This window comes from Halichoerus grypus, chromosome 3 (assembly GCF_964656455.1).
Source record: "Halichoerus grypus chromosome 3, mHalGry1.hap1.1, whole genome shotgun sequence".
Lineage (NCBI taxonomy): Eukaryota > Metazoa > Chordata > Mammalia > Carnivora > Phocidae > Halichoerus > Halichoerus grypus.
The window spans coordinates 91,813,007-91,836,838 of NC_135714.1; the positions used below are offsets into that span (position 1 = coordinate 91,813,007).

Consider the following 23,832-nt stretch of genomic DNA (forward strand, 5'->3'; position numbering starts at 1 on the left):
CGAGCCCCGCATCGGCCTCTCTGTTCAGTGGGGAGCCTGCTTCTCCCTCTCCCACTCTGCCTGCTTGTGTTCCCTCTCTCACTGTCTCTCTCTGTCAAATAAATAAATAAAATATTTAAAACAAAACAAAACAAAAAAAACTTAGATTGTCTGTTCAGGATCTTCCAGTGAAGTTCTTATACAGCTAATAAATTCTTAAGGAATGGTAGATTTAGAAAATCATGATTGTGTACCTTCTCATGAAATAATGGAACTAAGCAATGATTAACAGTGGATGCTGAAACCATTTGGTAAAAGGTTGATGGGAAGCTTTATAATGGATGAATTGGGCTGACAATACCTGAACCTACAGATCATTCTTAGCGTCAGTAAAAGTAAGGCAGACAAAAATAAAATTCCTCATAATTTAGTTCAATAGCAAGTACCACATATGAAGGTTCTTGCCTTAAAAAAAAAAAAAAAACCCACTCATTTAAATCAAATTGTCAATACATAGGAAATACAGAGAATATTCTGAGGAAGAAAACAACACCAAGAGGAAAAAAAGTCAGCCAAACCTAGGAACTGAGAAATTCTACAGGACAAATGACACAATTTCTCCAACAAATCAGGGCATGAAAAAAGGTGATGGCGCAGCAAGGAGGGCTGTTATGGACTAAAAGAGACTTGCGGGGCCTAACAAGCAAATGCAGTGTATAGACCTTGTTGGAAATCTGATTTGAACAAATCATGTATAAAAAGATAGGGAGATTGAAATATAGACTGACTATTAGATGATATTAAGAAATGATTTTTAATTTTGTTAGGTGGTAATGTGGTTAGGTTGAAAAAAAGGTTCTTTTAACAAATAGAGATATTAACTGAGGTAAGGGTAAGATAACATGTCTGGATTTGCTTTAAGATACTCTACCAAAACAAAAGAAGGGAGTTGTAGGAATAAGATTGGGAAGATGGTAACTTTTTAAGTAGGGTGATGGGTACAGGGTTTATGATGCTTTCCTCTCTACCTTGGTGTATATTTGAAATTTTTCATAATAAAAGCTAAAAAAAAGGTGAATGCCAAAGACTGAAATCTCTTTTGTGAATTCTCAACTATTGAGAATAAACTCCAAAACCCTTCCCATGGCCAACAAAGACTCTAAGACCCTGGTTGTTTCTCAGACCTTATCTCTTTCTCCTCCAGTCCAGCCAATCAGGTCCCCCACTTACTTAGAGTATGCCAAGCACAATTTTGCCTCAGAGCTTTTGTGTTTGTCTTTCTTCTGCTCAGAATTCTTTTCCTCCAGTTATCTAGCTAGCTGGCTTTGTCATAGTCTTGGGAGCCTTTGTTCCAATTTTGCTTTAACAGAAAGACCTGCCCTGTCCACCCTATATAAAATAACCTCCCTCCCCTGGTCACTATCTTTGCTTACTCTGAGGTATTTATTTTTTCACCGCATTTCCCACCACATGATCATTTATGTACTTGCTTATTGTCATTCATTCCCAAGAATCTTAGCTGCAAGGTGGCAGGTCCTTTACCTGTTTTATTGACAATTGTATTGCCAGCACTTTAGAGCTGTACCAGGCACTTAGTTAGGTATTCAATAAATATTTATGAAATTAAAATATAAACACTTGATGCCACATTTAATAAACAAGTACTTTTTTCCCCTCTCCTCCATTGTTCTACTTACCTTTCACTTGTATTCTCATCTATACCTAGGAGTAAGTAGGAGAGGATTGCCAAGAGCCTCATCCCTTACTCTACTCTATAACTGTGAGGTAGAAAATACAAAACATCAGGGCAGTTTATTACAGGAAACACTGAAAAAGTTATATTCCAAATTATTAGGATTTTAAGCATCTAATACTATGAAAAGATTTTAGTTTTAATTTCTTTCATTTATTGCTTAAGTAATAGAGAGCTCTGTGAAATCTGAAATGCTACTTTCAAACAGCTGGCTTTCTAATTACTTTTAAAATCTGTGTCACAGTATTTCTCAACTTCTTTTCAGATAAATCCCAGGATAAAGCTCTTCTAATAAAAAAATGTTGCCCCTGAGTTTGCGAAATTGAGTATTTACTTTAATCTATTAATATAATCTTGGCATTTATGATAGTAGGAGCCAATATATGCCCTTTGTGAATAATAAGATCTCAATCTAATCTATCTAAAAAAGGAAAGCTTAAATATTTTTTCGCTTATTTTGCTTTTCTGTTTACCTTCCATTTTAATTGTTTTGTTTTGGTTTTCGGTTTTTTTTTTCTATTAATTTGCTTTTTTGCCATTCTATCATATAGACTCGTGTTTATTTATTAATCAGGACCTTGGTTGTGGGGACAGAAATCCGATCAAACTATTTTAGGCAAAAGGTAGAGTTTCTTATAAGGATAGTAGGTTTCTCAACTACTAACCAAACTGTGGGCAAAGTAGGATGTAGCTAGTTCTTAGGAATGACGTCAACACTGTCAGACATTCGTTTGATTGATTTCAATCCTCTCTTAGATTTTCAGAAGCTTAACTCCTAGCACCACCCTAGAGCACTCAGGAAAATATTGTCTCTCTCTTTTTCCATATAACCCTGAATCAATCAAATGAGGTCTGGGGGTTGGCTGTAGTCTAGTTTGCTCAGATAAGCAGAGAGTCAGAATCATGCAAGAGCATAATCATCCTCACTATGGTTATATGTGGATAAAAGGGACAGAAAAGTAAGACATTTACCACAGCCAACAGCTTGGACTTCTAAGGTTAGGCATGTATCTGTGTATAATTGGAATAGAACCCAGTGCTCTGCCATCTAATGTAAGTACAGTGCAATAATTACTTCCCTTGGTTTGGACGCTGTACCACTTGGCTTTAGGTTTTGCTTCAGCAGTGAAATCACACTGATGGTTTATACTGAGATAGTATTACTGAACTTTATTTCATTATTCAGCTACATCACTCAGTAAACCTGGAAGGAGAAATAGATTAATCAGAGACAGATTCTTCATTCAAGGAAGAGAGTGATGGTTACAGGGAGAGAGCATATAGTACTTTAAACATGAATCCTAATGCCAGAACACAGTGCTATTCGAAGGCTCAACTCATTTCTGTTTTTGTGTGAGAAACTGGGAAAATAGAAGAATGGGACAAAGAGATGCTTAGAGAATTAAGGGTATTTTATTTGTACTGGATATGTTCCATAAAATACTAGATCTGTGAAATGACAGACTAAGTCCTCTGTTTTTTACTAATGACCTCTTAATGGGCAATAAAACTGCTTTGCATCTGTTAGCAAATAAAGATTGTACTAAAAATGGGACCTATGATTTCATTGTTCTTTTTGTTCTTTATAATAATAAAAACCTAATCATTATGCTGAGCGAAATAAGTCAATCAGAGAAAGACATGTATCATATGACCTCACTGATATGAGGAATTCTTAATCTCAGGAAACAAACTGAGGGTTGCTGGAGTGGTGGGGGTGGGAGGGATGGGGTGGCTGGGTGATAGATACTGGGGAGGGTATGTGCTATGGTGAGCGCTGTGAATTGTGCAAGACTGTTGAATCACAGATCTGTACCTCTGAAACAAATAGTGCAATATATGTTAAGAAAAAAAAAAAGAAGAAGATAGCAGGAGGGGAAGAATGAAGGGGGGGAATCGGAGGGGGAGATGAACCATGAGAGACGATGGACTCTGAAAAACAAACTGAGGGTTCTGGCGGGGGGAAGTGGGAGGATGGGTTAGCCTGGTGATGGGTATTAAAGAGGGCATGTTCTGCATGGAGCACTGGGTGTTATGCACAAACAATGAATCATGGAACACTACATCAAAAACTAATGATGTAATGTATGGTGATTAACATAACAATAAAAAAATTTTTAAAAATCTAATCATGATACTATAGCATTCTCTTTCACTAAACCTGTATGCCCCTCCACACATACATATACACATAATACAAAGCATTCTGAACTCTCCCAACCCCGGGATTCTTCTCATGTCTTAAAGAGGTACTTTCTGTCCAAGGATCCTGACACATCAGTGTGACTTTTGATCAGGAGAAATAGATTAATCAGAATTAATGTGTGACTTTTGATCTCTGTGGGGGCATGGAAGACCTTTCCTCCATCAATTTAAGAAGCTTATAACAGGAACCACATTATAAGTTTAAGTCTTATAATCTCCTGGCACTTCCAGTAGTAAAGGAGTTTAGGTGCTTCTGCCCTATAACCAACTTTCATACTATAATAGAGGAGATATAGTTAATAGAGTGTGGACATGTCTTTGGAGCAGCTGTAACAAAGGAGATTCTTATTTGATTACATGTAAATTTCACTAATAGGCACAGAAGAGAATGATTAAAATGTGTATAGGCATGGAAAGAATAAAAAGCACCTAGTTTTGTATAAACATGGGATTCTACCATCTGGAGATAACCACTCTCAACATATTGGCATATATCTTTTCAGATTTTTATTGTTTTGCATATGTTTAAGAAAATTGGAAACATACTCTTACACATTATTTAACATGTCAGTATTTTAACATGATACTTTCCTTGATACAGTAAAAATAATGAGATAATTTTAAAACTTGTATTCTGTTCTATGTAGTAAATTCAATAAATTTATTATTACAGGTTTAGTAAATATTAGTATCAGTAGAAAAATATTGGTTGAATACTTTTAAACTCATAACTTAGTTTGAAACTCTGGAAAATGTTTTTATGGAAATGTTTTTATGCTACTATATTGGCTCAGTTTTAGTATTAATTGTGATTTTTTAAAAAAGTTTTTCTGTTTTTCTTCCCAGATCCAAGTATTTTAGAACATGCTCAAGAGGTGAGCACTTAACTATAGAGGTGAGTAGAGTCATGAATCTATTTGGATAAAAGTACCTTCAGGAAGGCAGAAAGGACATTTTTCTTTTCATTAAGTTAGTATGGACTTTTTATATTTCAGTATTATTGATGCTAGTGAAGAGGGAAAGAATTGGGGTGATGAGGGGAGGAGTGAACAGGGAAAAGTTTGTAGATTAAGGTCCTGTTCTTCTAATAGAATTGCTATTTCTACTTAAGAAGTGGTGTTTTTGTTTTTGTCTTTTCTTCACCCTGCACAATTCAGAGCGGGTACGCTTCTAACAGTTATAATGGCTCAGTAGGCAGTGATTCTAGAGATAGATGGTTGGCCTGCGCCAATAGAGGGGTGTAGCAGGATCAAAGCAGAAAGCTGATTTTAAGCAACTCTACAGTACAAATCACTGAATTGCTTATTCTTTGTATGTCAAATAGATAATAGAATCTATTCAGCTCCTGCTCTGTACCACCTACTCCACCATACAGTTTATAAATGTCATTAACATAATTCTTAATATAGTTGTGTTGAATGGATGGCAGTCATCCCATTTTATGGGTGAGAATCGGAGGCTTAGTTCGACAGGTGATGAAGAAGTTGGGCTTTGTTACACGGCCCCTTAAGTGGTAGAACATAATTCCAGTCCCAAACTGCCTGGCTTTCAAAGATTGAACACTGTACTTCACTGCCTTCTATATTAAATAAAGAAGCATATAAACCAGAAACTAGTTTCTTTAAATCACCAATCAAAAAAAAGTTCAAGATAATAATTTTAAGTCATTTCTTTGAATTCTTATCTTTCTAAACCTTTGAATTCATTGTTTTCTTGATTTTTAAGTAATAAAACAGTGTTAACAATAAAACTTTTTTCTTTCAGTGGTTATCAAATTATTTATAGCTAAAATACACATATTTTAGTAATATAATTTAGTAGTAATGACTTTCATCCAATCATTTTACATAATAGTGTTTATCACATCATCATCAAATTGGTTACATTCCTATCTGTAGAAAGACACTGTGTTTGGGAGTAGTGACTACCATCTGGCAGATTTTCAGTAAATAGTTAAATGAATGAGTAGATGAATAAATATAAAGATTATAAGATAAACTCTTATTTGGGTATTTTTGAAGTCCCTGTTTCTTGAGTAAATTCTCCTTCTTATGACATTAAATTTGTCCTGAACTCAAATGGAAACTGGTAGTGTGGGTTTAAAACACCCATATGAAATAATTCAGGGGAAAGTTTTAGTTTATAAGTTTTAAAAAGTTTCTGATTTATGAAGAAAATTGCTGTAATTCTCCTTTTTTTCATATAAAATCATAAATAATAGTATATGCTTATCTTAGCTATCTTATCGGATTGTTGGATATATCAAATGAACTAGTGTATAAAGGGACACATGACTCAAATATCTTAAAAATATAAAGGTATGGGGGGTGGGGGGATGGGTTAGCCTGGTGATGGGTATTAAAGAGGGCACGTACTGAATGGAGCACTGGGTGTTATACGCAAACAATGAATCATGGAACACTACATCAAAAACTAATGATGTAATGTATGGTGATTAACATAACATAGTAAAATAAAAAAAATATAAAGGTATATTATTTTCAAAGTGAAAAAAGTGACAATTTTTTCTGGTATATGTACCTTAGGCAAATATCCCTCCTAACACTTACTTTCTTGTTCTTCCAGTTTGAGAATCTAGTGGAAAGTGATGAAGTAAGTATTTCCACCATAGTACAAAACCCATATTTATTCTCATGAGTCATTAATTCTAGCAATTATTTTTAAAATTTTTATTTTATTGTCTTTTAGAATTTTTATCTTTTGGTTTTTATTTTTACTTTTTAGTTTCTTATACTAATTTGCTTACTTATATTAGCATATAATTCAGAATTTTCTCATATATAATGTATATAATACTGTATATATGGTACATAGTTTTATATATTAGTTTCATGTATTTTATGTATATATACATATATATATGTATCATATTTTAAAGCATGCTGTAGAACTCAAGGAACTTTAAAAAGGGATCTTTCTAACCTCTTGCCATTAGGTAGGTAAAATTCCTCAACAATCCAGGGTAGATCTGTTCTATAACCATAGTTTTCATAGATTTCTCAGGGTGGAATTTATACATGTCCATTCTACAATGACTTTATCTGACGTTAGCCATTATCTTTTTTAACAGTTATTCTTTTTGTTGATTTTTTGCATTTCATCTCATCTAAAACTTAAATATAAGATGCATTCCAAGTACAGATATATGAAAATAGGGAAAAAAGTACAGTTTAGAATTAGTGAAATGCATATTTCTAATCCACTGGTTGTAGTTAGAAGAGTTTTAGTCTGTGAGCTAAGTTTCAACTTCACTAAACTAATTATATGAGTTTGTACAAGTTACTTAGCCCCCTTTAGGCCTACTTCATACAACTCTAAAATGAGTTCTACTGGAACAACACTGCAAGCTCTGACCTTTTGTAACTTTTTGATTTCCTAAGGAAAGAGGAAAATGTATCAAACAAATTTAAATTATTCTTTAGCCCAACATTTCCCACAGTGTGTACAGAATACTAGTCTCAGAATGTAAATTAGCACATTAAAGCTTCTAAGAAGATTAAAGAAACTGTTAAGGAACTGTTAAGAAAATTATTTAAACCTATTGAACTTAACATTTCCCAAATTAATTTGGGTATAAATCCTTTTTTAAAACAATAATACATATTTATTATCATCTGATAGAACACATTTGAGAAACAGCTTAGCCTTTTGTTTCCCAGTAAAATTTCTGCCAAATATTTTAATGTTTCCTAGAACCTAATTTCTTTCCCATTTCAAAGGTCACTTTAATTCCATATATTTTTTAAAACAAGTGTAAGCAAACACTTAATACAATTTTTTTAAAAGATTTTATTTATTTATTTGACAGAGACACAGCGAGAGAGGGAACACAAGCAGGGGGAATGGGAGAGGGAGAAGCAGGCTTCCCGCCAAGCAGGGAGCCCCACGCGGGGCTCTATCCCAGGACCCCGGGACCATGACCCGAGCCTAAGGCAGACGCCCAACGACTTAGCCACCCAGGCTCCCCAATGTAATATTTTTAAAGTTTCTAAACTGTAGAAGTGCTAAATATAAGAGTTCTTTCAATCTTTATTATGGTTCATCCCAGCATCACACTGCTTTTTAAAAGAATGTGGTTCCATGTATTTTCCTAAGGTGTTTTTTGTTTGATTGAGTTTTTTGTTTGCTTTTGTTTTTACTAACCAGTCTTTTCCTCTTTCATATCATATTTTGTGTTTGGTTTAGTTGAACATCATCTTATTTTTTAGTGCTATTTCCTATCATTCTGAGTTTTATTCCTGCTGTTACTTGGCCATATATTTTAACTATCACATATGAATAGCTTAAGTGTCTAAGAAAGATACGTAAATCCAAATCAGTCTTTAAAGTAGTTATGGTTTACTTTGGAGAAAAAATATATATAGGTAATTTCATAACCATGTGAAAAAAAAACAAAAACAATTGATTCTCATTATTTGTGGTAGTTATGTTCTATAAAGTTGCCATAAATGCTGAATTAGTGAATACCAACTGGACCGTTACTCTCAGGGGGAATAGAGAGTTAGATTCCTGTAAGCTTCTAGTCACAACATTTTCATCAACCAATCAGTAAATTACCTTGTTTTAGGTGTCTGTTTGACAACTAATTTTAATACATATTATTGATTCATTAACTTTGAACAGCACTATAAGTCATGCCTGAACTGAAGCCTGTCCAACACACACATTTTCTCCCTAAGGCTTGCTCCAGCCTCCTTAGGACTAGGAACATTAGACAGCACTTCAACACCACACATGGGAGTCATTTTATTTTTTAAAAATTTTTTTAAAGATTTTTTTTTTTTTAATTTACTTATTTGACACAGAGAGAGAGAGAGAGAGCACAAGCAGGGGGAGAGGCAGGCAGAGGGAGAGGAAGAAGCAGGCTCCCTGCTGAGCAAGGAGCCTGATGATCCCAGGAGGCTCGATCCCAGGACCCTGGGACCATGACCCAAGCCGAAGGCAGTCACCCAACTGGCTGAGCCACCCAGGCACCCCAGGAGTCATTTTAAACAGTGAAATCACCAACAAAAAAGCACAAACATGCAAAAAAACCTGGTACTCAATAGACTGTAAAGAGGACAGTATGAGAACTGAAACAAGAAGGCAGAGCATCACCATGTTCTACCGCCATTGGGAATATGCATTTTGGGTAACTCAAAGTTTTTGCTGTTCTGTGGAAGTCTGTTCATGATTACAAAAGCACAGGAATTATTAGTTTTGATGTTACATAGGTGAATTTACAAATATGGAATCTATAAATAATGAGGATCAACTGTAAAGGATGAGGGCATAGAAGATATGTTGTCTAGTACCATCCTGACCCAGAAGTTCATTTGGTGTAGAATATATATTTGTTAAAATAAATTAAGAAATGTCCAATAATTAGTTTATATATAATTAAGCTAGATAATAAATTTTGCTTTTGAGAAGTTGTAAAATTTTAAAGCTTTTTATTTAAGACACTTTAATAATAAAATTTGTTTACTATGATAAAAATAGATAAGCAGAAAATATTTTGATTAAATAAAAATTTTATTGACTTGCCTTATGTAGAATTCAGCTAGTGAAGTTTCTTTAATTGTTTAATTTTTGTACAGGGGGAAAGCCCAGGAAGCAGTCATAGGTAAGGCTTTTTTTTTTTTTTAAACAATGTCTGTGTGAACCATGAAAAGCTCTCTAAGAATCAAGGCTCTGTCATTTGCTTGCTTTGAGGCATTGAATAGTTTACATTTCAGGACCTTAGTTTTCTCTTCTAGAAGTTTGAGGCAAATAATAACATCTCAAAGTATTGTTTTGAACATTAAGGAATTTAATGTATAATAGTACCTAGTGCTCTCCCATTGAACCTAAATCATGTATTTTTTAGTTTTTAAAAAACTATTTAATATCAATAAATACACTTCCTTAAATTTTTAAAATATCCCCCTTTTCCTTCCTCATGACATTCTAAAACTTGTTTTACTAACAGGTTAACTAGAACCTTGATACTCTAATTTATTTAAGCAGCCTTTTTAGATTCTTTTGAAATTGTATGAGCTACTTGAAGAAGAACCATCTGTCTTTAACTTGAGAGTTCTTAATATCAAGAGAATATTTTCATACACTTTCATATTTTTAATGCATATTCTTTACCTTTTTTAGTTTAGCAAACATTTATTAGGCAACTATGTGGCACTGTGCTAGGCACTGGAATTAAAAAATCAAACATGTTTCTCTACATTAGAAGAAAGAATATCCTGGTCTGGGAGGTAGTTTGTGTAAATGACTAATTTCGACATAAGATGGAAAAAGAGATTAAATAGCAGTTATAAAATATGCATGGAAAACCTAAAGGAGAGACCATTTGCCCAAGATGTGTGAGAAGAGGTGTGTCCAGGTAGACTTCTTTAAGGAGATGACACTTAAGTTGATCCTGGAAGTGTTGGCTAGTGATAACTATCCAGAGGAGGAGAGCATTTCAGACAGAAGAAATTGCATGAACAAAGTGGGTTGACTGAAAAGAGGCACAAGAGGATTTTTGTGGAGGGATGGATATGTTTGTATCTTGCTTTGTGTGGCAGTTACACAAGTGTATACAATTGTCAAAACTTAATGAACTGAACACTTAAAATTTCTATTTTATTTTATTTAAGTTATACCACAAAAAAAAAAAAAAAAAAAAAAAAAAAACCTTTAAAAAAAAAGCCCTAGGCAGAAGTTAGGGCTAGAGGAAGAGAAGTAGGAGACATTACCTTATACTGGTGGTTAAAACCATTTTAATTGTCAAGATCACCTACCTGAGATTGGGAACAGAAGGAAGTGGGGTGCTTGGAGTATGGAGAGAGAGCAGTGGTCTAAGGATTGAATAGGCAAATACTATAAGAGGATTCTGAAGACAACCAAGATTCAGTGAACAAAAAGAAGTAAGAGAGCATAGAAAGCCAAGGGAAGACAGAAAACAGACTGGCAGACAGATGGAATGGAGAGAACAACCAACACCGTTTCATCAAACTGAAGTAAGAAGATAAAGACTCAAAAGTGTCTACTATATTTGGCGACATAGAAGCCACCTTTGCTAGAGTTATTAGGGATGAAAGCAAAGATAGATTGCTATGAGGTAATGAGAGAATGGGAGGTAAGGACAGAGAAGGGAAGATAAACACAGTAGTTAAGAGCAAGGAGCTAGACTACTTGGATTCAGATCCTAGCTTTGTCACATATTATTTGATTTATTTGGACATAATCTGTCTTCATCTCATTTCCCTTATGTGTATTATCTCTATATCTACCTGATAGTGTTGGTGTGAGGATTAAAATTAGTTAATATATGTAAAGTACATGGAAGAGAGCCTGACACAGTAAGTGCTAGATGCACTATCAGTGTACATTAGTGTCACGAATTTTAGCGGAAATGGGCAGGAGAGAGGGAGGGGCTAAAGATAAATATAGATCACATGAAGGTTTTTCCTTTTTTTCTCCTTTTTTTCTTTTTTCCCTCCTCCCTTCACATGGAAGAGAGGTGAAGACAGATTTTTAAAAGTAGGCTAAGATGAGGGGCGCCTGGGTGGCTCAGTTGGTTAAAAGACTTGCCTTCGGCTCAGGTCATGATCCTGGAGTCCCAGGATTGAGTCCCGCATCGGGCTCCCTGCTCAGCAAGGAGTCTGCTTCTCCCTCTGACCCCTCCCCCTCATGTGCTCTCTCTCTCTCTCTCATTCTCTCTCTCAAATAAATAAATAAAATCTTTAAAAAAATAAAATAAAATAAAAAGTAGGCTAAGATGAAAGAGAGGTGCTAATTGATAGAGCAATGTCCCAGAGAATTCCCTGGAGTAGGGGAGCAAGGGTGGCATCAGTGGTGAATGAATCAAGAGTATAAGTGTAGCACATGACCTTGAACAAGTTAAGGAATGCCACCTCTTCAGAGGATGGAGGGAAGAATAGAGAAGATAGACTCAAGTAAGAGGAGGAGTGGAAAGAAGTTGAAGGAGTTGCTGGTTGGTGCTTCCCATGTCTCAGAGTGGGGTGGAATTGACTTCTAAGAGAAAAGAGTTTGAATGAGGAACTTAAAGAGTACTTGAAGATTTGAAGTAGTTAAGATGTGAGAGGGAGTTGACCATGCCTAAGAAAAGGGTTATTGCTAATGTTAGATTTTCTCTAGCAGCTCTCAGGAGAAAGGGCTAATCATGGAATTGATCCAAGTCAGAAAGTAAGCTGGGTGAATAAGGTGTCATGATAGGAGTGCAAGAAGGTGAGTATGTTGGTAAGAAGGTACTTCAGATTTGCCATGGTGTCCATATTGGTTGTATGTGAAGGTTGGCAAGGTAATTAGGATAGGTAGACAGGAGAAAAGGGAAGAAAGGGAAGAGATCAAGAGCCTGGAGTAGCCAGAGTGATTGAGCAGGATAAATAGGAGGGTAGTGGGTATGTGAGTTAAGAGTTCCAGAATGGTAAGAGGACTATCAGAGCATAGCGTACTGAAGTTTATACGTTATGGTCAACATTTTGGGATATGGTCAGAAGGCTGAAGCAGAGCCAAAGTGAAGGTAAATGGAGTCCACATTTCTTAAAAGTGGTTGTAGTGCTAAAAAATACTCTGATGATATATATCATCCTATTCAGCGTATATACCAGATTATAGCAAGTGTTAAAATATATGCCTTTTTATTCATAACCATTGAAATTATAGCATCAAATTGCTTTAATACTTTGACAGTACAATTTTAGTATTTCTGTGGTTGATGAGTGTTTTATTTTGACTTGTACTCATCAAAAATATTTTTTCTTTTCTTTCTTTTTTCTCCCTCATTTTTCTCTGTAGGCCTCTTACTGAGGAAGAAATTGTCAACCTAAGAGAGAGGCATTATGATTCTATTGCTGAAAAACAGAAAGATCTGGATATGAAAATTCAAAAAGAGGTAAATAGTCTTTATGTTGCTTAAGTATATGTTATCATAAGACCTCTGTTTATACTATAGAGAAAGTTGAGATTAACTAATATGGTGCATATGAATAGTCACTAGATCTATATTTAGATATTATACAGATGAAGATTATTCAAAAGTAAAAAAAATTCTAGTCTATTATAGTTTGTTTTATTTCATTTTAATTTATCAGAAATCATATGCTGCCAAAAATGAAGATAATACATTCTTCTAAAAACTAATTTCTTAATTCACAAATAGAGACTCTGGCAAGATACATGTATTTTTGTTTTTAAAACCAACTTTTAAAAAGTCTGTTTCACAATAAATGTTTTTTAAGTCTTTATGTTTGTTTTGGACTTGTTTATTCTTATTAAGTGAACCATAAACTATAATCATAAATGTTTTATTTACTTTAATGTGTTTATGGGAATGGCCTATAATTATAGTTTTGCTATTCACTAAATGGAATTAGTCATATTCTATTATAGATTTAAGAATAGTCTTTTAAGTACCAATTAGTGATTTCAACAGCATTAATTTAAGCTATGCAATAGATGCTAATATTAGGCTAAAGAAAAAAAATTGAAATTTTATTTTTAAGTTTGACATGCAATAGATTATCACTAAAGCAGTTTGTATGCTATTATGAATGGCAAGAACTTAAATTTGAAAGTAATTTTTGAATAGCTTGATAGCAAAATTCAGGACACATGTGCATCAATGAGACATGAACTTTGTGAAAGCTTACTTCACTTTGATAGATGGTGATATGATTGGCCTTAGTTTAAAGACCTTGGACTAATGAAAGCCAAAACCATTAAACTTGTCAGGGTGATAGGCATTGGAACAATTGTTGAGAATGAAGATCACTGCATATTCTAAAGGAAGAAACAGCTTTGTATTTCTGCAAATTAAATGCTACTACTTCATAATTCAACTTCTAAAGAGTTCTATAATATGTTTGATATCATTTGAATTATTTTATAAAAGGAGAAATTGAAATGAGAAATCACAAAAATTTCAATTCTACTATGCTTTGTAGAGATCATTTATTTTTTAATAATTTATTTTTAATTTTACAAACATTTAATTTTTAGAGCAGTTAGACAGGTTCTGATTTTTGTTAATCCTTATTGTTTTGTTCATATACAGTTAGCCTTACAAGAAGAGAAGTTAAGACTAGAAGAAGAAGCTTTATACGCTGCACAGCGTGAAGCAGCCAGGGCAGCAAAGCAGCGAAAGCTCTTGGAGGTGAGGGGAAAAGACCCCAACATATATTAGGGCTGCTTTTCTCCAGATTTTCTCTGACAAATCTTAGTTGAGACTCTTTCCCCACCCTAGAATCAAGGGCTTCTTATTTAACAACAAATGTATTTATGTATATATTCCTAAGAATTTTAAAGGCAAATTAGCTTGTCTTTAACAACTAGAAAGAACATCAAAGTATATGCTTGATATTGAATGTTGTTTAGCTTTAAATTAGCAGAAGCTAATTCTCGTTTATCCCAAAGATGAAATGTAGTTTTCCAAAATCCAGTATTCTTTTGGAAAAATAAATATACTCTTAGGTGGAAACATTACAAAACTAGTCTTTATAATTTCTGCGGCATTTTTTAGTTTATTTTTGTGAGTATTTTTTTAAACAATTCCTTGAACTGCTGGAATTTCTTATACTTCTTTGAATCCAGTAAGCTGGGCAATTTGCCTCATTTTTAAATACTGTATATTTCTCATCTTTATTCTTGTCTTTTGGAGATTTAGAGTTTGAATCTTGAGAAATCTTTGGCATATTATCAGAGAAGGCAACAGATTTATTCTATCTCGCCATGCTATATGCTAATATGGCAATACTATAAAGCCAGACCGCTATTAATAACAGGCATTTATGGTATTACTGTTTTAATTAGCTTACATGTTTTACTTTGTTTAATCCTCGCAACAATCCTTGGAGATAGGTAGCGTTTTCAATCCTCATTTTATAGATGAGGAAGCCAAGGGACAGAAATGTTAAATAACTTGCTTAATAAAATCCTACAGTTAATAAATGGTAGAGCCAGCATTCAAGCACAGCAGTGCTTAGCCAGTTATCCTACTTAGTATCTTCCTCCATATTTTGCCTATGTGAACTCTCTACTGTAATATTAACTGAAGTAGTACAAAGATCATGTCACATAATTACTGTAACTTAGGGAAACTGAAAAATCATGTGTCATATTGCTATGAGTTTATATGTGACCTGTGTCCTTTTTCTCTCTCTCTTTCTCCCCCTGCTCCCCTGTCATTTTGATTAATCTGTTTCAGCAGACTAATTAGATTATATGGGAGAGTGGGGGGGGGGGTTGTTTTTGTTTTTTCATAAGTTCTAACTAGTGGAAAGTTTAAAAATTAACTCATCTTCTACTAAAGAAATAAAAATATTTTTCTGGCTATAATTTACATAACTCTTTTTACTATAATAAATTCTCTACTGCTGACCTTTTAAAGACAAAAGCATTCCATATGCAGCATCTATTTGGGTTCTCTGAGTTTTTCCAGAGTTCTCAGAGTTTTTTCTTCCCTGACTAAATACTGATACAGGAACACATAGCAGTGTGTACAGCATACACTGGCACACGAAGATACACGGATACATGCAAGTTCATCTGATTTTCACAATAGCCCTATGAGTTTGCTAGGGCAGTATTATAGCCATCTATAATTTACAGATAAAAAAACAGAAAGTAAAGGACATGCCAGGGACACAAAGCTAATAACTGTCAGAGCCTTAACTATCTGACAGGTCTTTTAAATCCTTTGTTTTTATTATTTCTGAGTCAGCTCAGCCAGGTCTTCTAGATCGTTTGTTCAATTGCTACTTATTTCAGCCAGAATAGAACTTCATCTACTGTTTTAACTATTTTTTTTTCTTACCCTTCATCCTTCCAGTTATTAGAAGTTCTTAGGTGTAATAAGAATGTTCAGTACACCAATGTATATATGTTTTAAAATTTGTTTTTAATAACACTGAATACTCTGACCCCTCAAGGATTATACACTGAAAGATTGAGAGAAATTCCAACCATAAATAAGAGGATATAGAAATGAACAGTGATACATTTAAGGAAAAAGACTTCAATAGAATAACTTTTAAAGTTTTTTTTTTTTTAGGAACTAGAAAAAATATCTTTGGGTGTTGTATGAATGATTTTTTAAAGTATAATTTTACAACAGAGTGATTTTGTATTGCATTATGTTTCCAAAGCAAGAAAGGCAGAGAGTTGTGCAGCGATACCATCCTTCAAACAATGGAGAATATCAGAGGTAAATAGTGAAACATACTACTTCCCTTAGTGGTAGAAAATGTAATTTCCAAAGAGCACAGTTCAGCTCTGGGTATTTGTATACATATTATGTATGTGTGTTCCCTAAAAAAGATAGACACTATCATATAAGAATACTGAGAACATTTGCTTTCTTTACAGTGGAAGGTGATCATTATTTATTTGAATTGATTTCATTGCATTTTTAAGAGTGGTCATATCTTCCATATAGAAATGATGCAAAAGAAAAAAAAAGAAACAAAATGATGCAGTAACACACTGAATGCTTTTGGATAAATTGCTTATGTCTTGCCTTGCTTGTTTGTGTTTTCCTTAACACATCTCTTTTTCTTATAATAAAGTTTATGTGTGATCATTTTTTAGAAGACACATTCCAGAGTCATATTTTCCACTCATTCAAAGTACCTTTTTCATGATTCATTATTGTAAATTATGAAGATGGACTTATTACTAAGCTTTGACTTCAGTATTAACCAAAATCTTATCATTTTCAGTTTATTGCTAGCATTAAGAAAATTAAGACCTATTTTCATTAGGTTACTCTAATTGTATAGTAATTATAAATTTGTGTGGGATAGACCTTCAAACTGAAATGCCATAAATTAACTTAAGCATGCATTATGTTGCATCTATTATGAATGTATTTCTTTTACTTTAATTACAGTTCAGGACCAGAAGATGACTTTGAATCTTGTTTGAGAAATATAAAGTCACAGTATGAAGTTTTTCGAAGTAGTAGTAAGTCTTTTAAAAGATATACATACTTTTTTACTTTATGCCACAGTAAACAGATAATTGGAGATCCTGGCTCTGTTTCTATAGAACTTTCTGCCCTTTAAATTTATATTTTCTAGATAGGTCAGTTAACTAGTCCTTAATTACACAATTTTATCTTTCCTTTTTATTTTTTATTTTATTTATTTATTTATTTTTTAAAGATTTTATTTATTTATTTGACAGAGAGAGAGACAGTGAGAGAGGGAACACAAGCAGGGGGAGCAGGAGAGGGAGAAGCAGGCTTCCTGCCGAGCAGGGAGACCGATGTGGGGCTCGATCCCAGGACCCTGGGATCATGACCTGAGCTGAAGGCAGATGCTTAACCGACTGAGCCACCCAGGCGCCCCATATTTTATTTGTTTAAGTAGGCCCCACAACCAGCGTGGAGCACAACATGGGGCCTAAATTCATGACCCAAGATCAAGACCTGAGCTGAGATTAAGAGTTGGACGCACAACCGACTGAGCCACCCAATCACCCCTTATCTTTCCTTTTAAAAAGGAGTTGGAGCAAGGTGCCTGGATGGCTCAGTCCATTAAGCTTCTGCCTTCTGCTGAGGTCATGATCTGAGGGTCCTGGTATCGAGTCCTGCATCAGGCTCCCTGCTTGGTGGGGAGCCTGATTCTCCCTCTGCCTGCTTCTCCCCCTGCTTGTGCTCTCTCTCTCTCTCTGACAAATAAGTAAATTAAAAAAAAAAAAAGGAGTTGGAGCAAAGAAAAATCTCAGGCTATTACTACAGATCTGGAAGGAGAGTCAAGCACTCGTTTTTCCATTTCTGCTGTGGTGTTACCTCTCCCCCTCCCAGGAAAAGGGAAGGTGGGAAGAAGTAGTACAAAAGTGTACTTATTTTACTTATTACAAATTGATTTATAAGATTAGTGTTTTTCTCTAAGTTTCAATAGTCGGAACTCCTGTACTTCCAATAATGGAAGCATAGTAGTGGTTCCTTTTGAAAACAGACTGCTTTCATTTTTATTTTTTCACTTATTTTTTGTCCCTCTTTGTAACTGAGTATTACCTAGAGTTCATTGTATTGGAAAAGTTTATAATTCATTGAAATTTGCATGTTTATCATGCTGCATGGCAAAAAAAAAAAAGGAAAGGAAAAGGAAAAAAGCCGTATGTTGTTCCTAACAAAAACTTACCAATGTGTTGATTTCAATAATTGTTTCATATGATGTTGAAAGGAATAATAATATTTGGAGAAAGATAATATTACAAAATAAATGGTTGTGGTAAAAGAGTACAAATGATCACATTATATTTGGTGTATATTCTAGGACTCTCATCAGATGCGACAGTTTTGACACCAAATACAGAAAGCAGTTGTGATTTAATGACCAAAACTAAATCAACAAGTGGAAATGATGACAGCACATCCCTAGATCTAGAGTGGGAAGATGAAGAAGGTATTTTATATTCACAATTTTACCTAAAAGTTTTAATCCATGTTAATCTATAGAAATCTACTTGGTATTTTACTTTAAATTGAAAGGAGCGCAAGGCCTTAAAAAATCAGTATAAAAATTTCTTGTTCTCTTACTGTATTAGTGATTATCCCTTGTTGATAAATGGCTTAGAAAGTTGCTTAATTCTTAGTGTTTCTTGAGCTTTAAAAAATAAATCTTAGGGGCGCCTGGGTGGCTCAGTCGTTAAGCGTCTGCCTTGGGCTCAGGTCATGATCCCAGGGTCCTGGGATCGAGCCCCGCATCGGGCTCCCTGCTCCGCGGGAAGCCTGCTTCTCCCTCTCCCACTCCCCCTGCTTGTGTTCCCTCTCTCGCTGTGTCTCTCTTTGTCAAATAAATAAATAAAAGCTCTTAAAAAAATAAATAAATAAATAAAAAATAAATGTTAGTTTTTCACTTTAAGGTTTCTGTAATCCAGCCCATTTTATATTAGAAGAATTACTGCCCCCTTGTGGTCAACCTAAAGCCAAAATTTTATTATCTTTTGGTTCATTATAAATTAGCCATTTGTTAGGGTTTTTTTTTTGTAGCACAAAAGCTTTAACATGGACATAGGTTTAAATTTTAGCTATGTCTTCCTAGCTGTAGTACTTTAGGTAGATTTCTTACTCTCCTTAGGCTGCAGTTTGTTCATCATAAAAAGGGAATAATAAACCTACTTTAAAGGATGATTATTCACCATTGTACACACAGGGTCTAAAAATGCGTGGCACATAATAAGCAGTAAATATTTGAAAAAATAAACATATGAATGTTGTGAGGATAAAATGAAACTTACATAAAACACCCAGTACAAGTGTGGCACATAGCAAGGACTCAAAATTGTAGCTAAAATGTGGATTTTTTTTTTCAGGCTATTTCACTGAATAAGGCTCAAGTTTTCATTTTCACTTTAAGAACTACATAACCCATGAAAATGAAGAACCAATTACAGAATGTAGGACTTTAATAAAAATAGTAAGCATTAACTATTTCATAGAATTTTGAGATGGAATGGACCTTAGTCCTCTAGTCGAGTCATTTCTTTTATCAATAAAGAAACAAAGATACAGGGGACTTGAATAACTTTACCAAAGATTGCATTAACTTACTTACTTAAGTCGTCTTCTCAGCCAAACACTGTTTCCACAATCCTGTACTTACGTTATTTCATATCTGGATCCCAATCAGCAGACTGTAATAAAATCTATTTTTATTGTTAGCATCTTGTTCAGTCTGATCTAAAGCCTTTCAGATCTTTTAACTCCTGATTCTGTCATCCATACTATCTGTATGCTAATCAGATTTGTAGATAACATGACTTTTAAGAGTATTATTTAAGTCATTAACACAATTATTAAACTAGACTAGGTAGAAGACAGAGCCCACCAGAAACCTTCCCTTAACAGCTCCTCCATAGGACTGACTATCTTTAAGTAAATTTACAAATCAAGTCTGATTGTTAAACAAAAGCTACATTTTTAAAATGTAAAGTCTTTTAATATAGCCTTTAAAATTTTCACTGAGATTTCTAATAACTCTTTCCAAATAATAGGAATGAATCGCATGCTTCCAATGAGAGAACGTTCCAAAACAGAGGAAGACATTCTCCGAGCAGCACTTAAGTATAGCAGCAAGAAGACTGGAAGTAATCCTACATCAGCCTCTGATGATTCCAATGGGCTGGAGTGGGAGAATGATTTTGTTAGTGCTGAAATGGATGATAATGGCAATTCCGAGTATTCTGGATTTGTGAATCCTGTATTAGAACTGTCTGATTCTGGCATAAAGCAATCTGATGCAGATCAACAGAAACGATAGGGTAAAATTGTATGACCCTGTTTTATCAGTTGTGACCAAATGTTAAAAACCAACTAGAATGTATAAATAGTTGTGCTGAGCCTTTTTTTAAGAGGGAGATAAGAAACCATGTTGTAAATGCTTATTAGAAAGGAATAGAAATGATAGGCTATATCTGAGTTGCTTCAGAATTAAGTGCAATTTCATCATCTGCCTTCTGCTTTTCAAAAACAATTTAATGGTTCTATCATGTTATCAGTTAAATTTATTTTAACTCTTCTTTATAGCATTCCTGTTTACTATTTGTAGATTTTCACTTTTAAAAATAGTTTTATTGTTTTACTTTGAATGCTTTCTTAAGCCTATTTCAGTAGTTAACTGTGAAAATATTAAGGCATTTTGTGTTAATTCTCAGCAGATGTGAAGGGAGCATGAGGAGGGACTGCCAGATCAGATTTATAATAGTGTTCCCTTTTCCACCTTTTCCAACATTATTTATTCCTATGACTTACTTAAATTTTATTATCTAATAGTAAGCACAATTGAGTAGATGACCCTAAAGAAATGCTGAAATATCAGTTTTTTTCTACACTTACTCCATATCCTAGTATAATAATGTTGATTCAGTCTGAACAAAGGATATGATGTGTTAAAATAGACTTTCAGAGTTCAGACACTTGAAGCTGGTAATCAAAAGTAATATTTAAGAAAATATATATATTTAGGTTTTTCACTTCCTTTTACATGCTGCCACTATAAATGAATATTGACTTTAAGTTAATTGATAAATTTCTAGGTGTCATTTTTTTAAATTCTATATTTCCAATGCATGGTCTTAGAAAGATTTTACACAGAACATACTCTCTGTGCATGATTTAGTAAGAAAGGAAAACCTAAATATGCAATACGGGTATTTCAAAATAAAATCCTTTCTGGTGTGAAAGGATTCATTGATTTTATTAAGCTTTCCTTTGCCTTGTAATACAAGGTGGTTTAATGGGATGGAGCTAAGCATTTCAGTATAAATAACTGCATTTGTGATATACAATGAACTCTTCTTTTCCCTAAAGTTTACATTTCACTTTGAAAGGCCAAGGTTATAAAGCACTCCCTAATTGTTTGTCTTAATTTTGCTGAGGATTGAATATGATTTTGGTAAGCAAACTGTTTTCTGATTTTTCCTTGGTGTTTTTTTTTTTTTCTTTTTTTCTTGCAGCAGTGACAGTGCATGTTCTCCAAAATATAGGAAGGTCCAGATATAAATAGTAACTTAAAGTTCTTGCTGTACTTAAGAAAAAAAAATCATGTGGCCCTTTCAATATTTGAGCTGCTAGGCAATGACATCAATAGTTTCATCTTTTTTTTATCTCATAGAAATAAATGATACTTTAAATATGTAAATATATTAGGTATGCTATTATTTATGACTGTCTTAACATAATTCAAGTTGTAGCTTTGTCACTGGAAATATTTTAAAGGTAATCTATATTCACATTGCCTGTGTTACGCCTTTTAAAGTTTGTATACATCAGATGTATATTTTTGGTTTGGCATAAGCTACTATTGTAATTTTTCTTGGCATTTTGTTCATAAAAAATTTTTTGAAGGAATGATAACCTCAAGGATTGTGAATAAACACATTTTTACATTTAAAAATAATAAATTATTTGATCATTACTAGTTTTATTCTATAAACATGCAATAATTCTGACTCCTGAGGTATAATTACTTTATTAAATCTGCCTTGAAGACAAAAAGGAGTGAATTAGGAAAGCAGGATGGAACTAAATTTGAAAATGTTTGTGTTTTAACTGCTAAGAAAAGATATTAATTTCTTGTTTTATATGTTTATAAAAAACACTGGAAATAACATTTTTTTATTCAGCAGATATTAGAGAATCTACTGTGTCTGATAGGGTGTTAGGGACATAGTAAAAAGACATACAATGCTCAAGCTGTTTTGCCCACATTCTGATGAGAGAGACAAGATAATAACAAGTAAACATATAAATAAGAAAACCACAGATCACAATTAGAAAATATACAAGATGATAGAATGCAGGATAGCTGGGGACTAAGTGACTACTTTGGTAGGTCAAGAGAGCCTTCTCTGAGATGACATTTGAGCTGAGACCTAACTGTTGAGCAGGAACCAGCCAAGTAAAAAGCCTGGTGAAGCATGTTTATAAAGCTCCTGAAGTATAGGAGAACGTTTGGTTATGTTCTGAGAATGAAAGGCACAGGGACTAAAGCATCATGAGGTAAAGTAATATGAGATGATACTGGAGGGGTATTTAAGGGCCAGATCATGTAAGGTTTTGTAGACCATGGTTAAGAATTAATTTTATTTGATGTATAAAGCCACTGACTTTCTGTAAGCCAGAGTAGACAGTGATCAGATTTGCATTTTTTTAAAAATTTCTCTAGTTGCTATGTAGAGAATGGGTTATAAGAGGACAAGAGTGTATGTGTGATACTTGCAATGGGACATGGTGTGACTTGGGTTGATGATGATAGGAATGCAAAGCTGATAAACTTCAGATGTAGAATTAACAAAATTTTCTGATGGGTTAGATATGGGGGCAAAAGAAGAGCTGGAATCCAAGATAACGGTAGGATAATGCATCTATCATGGTGCCCTGGCAACCTTGCTCACTGCACATCTATATAGCAACACTGAACCACACTCCAACCCAAATCTTGACAAAGCTCTCTGATCCTCCCTGGAACATGGCAAGATAGGTCCTCAAGGAGATGTGACAAAGCCATTTATCATCTGCTCCCCTATCTTGCAGAAGGCTGCCATAAGGCAATTTCTCATCTAACTCCCTGGTTCTAATGAAGTAGGGATTTCCACCTCACTCCCATTCACTACAGATGTAGGCTAATAAAACTGCTTGGCTGGAGTTTAGAGTTGGCTCTTCAACAACGGAGCTGCCCTCCATTTATGTGTCATTTGGCCTCCCTGGTCCAATGTCCAAGGGACATCCCTAGGGACCAGGGATGTGGAACACTGACCCCATGCTGATCTTGCTTTTGCTATCTGTGTAAGTAATAAACTAAATCTATTTGAGCTCATTGTCTCCCCACCGGTTAAATCTATGGAAATGGACAGCCAACCTAGCAGTTACAACTACACTTGACAATAACTTTTTGGTTTCTAACTTGACAAATATAGTGGGAGGAACAGATTTAAGAAGGTGAAGGAAATTAAGAATTCTGTTTTGGAAGTTAAATTTGAAGTGTTTATGAGAAATTTATATGAAGACATCAAGAAGGTGATGAGATATATATAGATAGATAGATATAGATATATATAGATATATCTATATATATATGTCTGTAGTTCAGAGAAGAGGTCAAGAGACTAGAAGTCATTAGTAGGTAAAAGGTATTTTAAGTCATTATACTAGGTAAGATCACCCTGGGGAAGCATATAGGCAGAGAAGCCCAACTAAGTGTTGATATTCAGAGGTCAGGGGTAGAGAAACTGCCAAAAGAAGCAGATTCAAGAGGGACACAGGAAACCAAAGAATGTGGTATCACAGGAACTACTGGTGGCCATGTGCCACCACACAGAGTGAGGAACATGGAGAATTGGAGCCAATATGCATTGAGGGGCAGGGCTAGAGGAATCTTAATCCCCAG

At 34.3% G+C, this 23,832-nt stretch overlaps 1 protein-coding gene across 4 annotated transcripts in view; it reads left to right on the top strand.

The window, feature by feature from the left end:
* The window catches only part of AP1AR (adaptor related protein complex 1 associated regulatory protein), a 37,967-nt gene extending 16,120 nt beyond the window's left edge, over positions 1 to 21,847 (top strand). For 2 of the 4 annotated variants that reach the window (XM_078069102.1, XM_078069103.1), the window contains exons 2-9: positions 4,784 to 4,832; positions 6,524 to 6,550; positions 12,737 to 12,833; positions 13,995 to 14,093; positions 16,084 to 16,142; positions 16,827 to 16,900; positions 18,220 to 18,348; positions 19,940 to 21,847. In XM_078069102.1, coding sequence (XP_077925228.1) covers positions 6,546 to 6,550; positions 12,737 to 12,833; positions 13,995 to 14,093; positions 16,084 to 16,142; positions 16,827 to 16,900; positions 18,220 to 18,348; positions 19,940 to 20,205 — 729 coding nt within the window. In that variant the 5' untranslated portion in view covers positions 4,784 to 4,832; positions 6,524 to 6,545 and the 3' untranslated portion in view covers positions 20,206 to 21,847. Of the gene's footprint in view, positions 1 to 4,783; positions 4,833 to 6,523; positions 6,551 to 9,537; positions 9,564 to 12,736; positions 12,834 to 13,994; positions 14,094 to 16,083; positions 16,143 to 16,826; positions 16,901 to 18,219; positions 18,349 to 19,939 lie in introns of all 4 variants that reach the window. The other 2 variants (XM_078069100.1, XM_078069101.1) reach the window with 2 other exon arrangements.
* Positions 21,848 to 23,832: the final 1,985 nt, after the last annotated feature.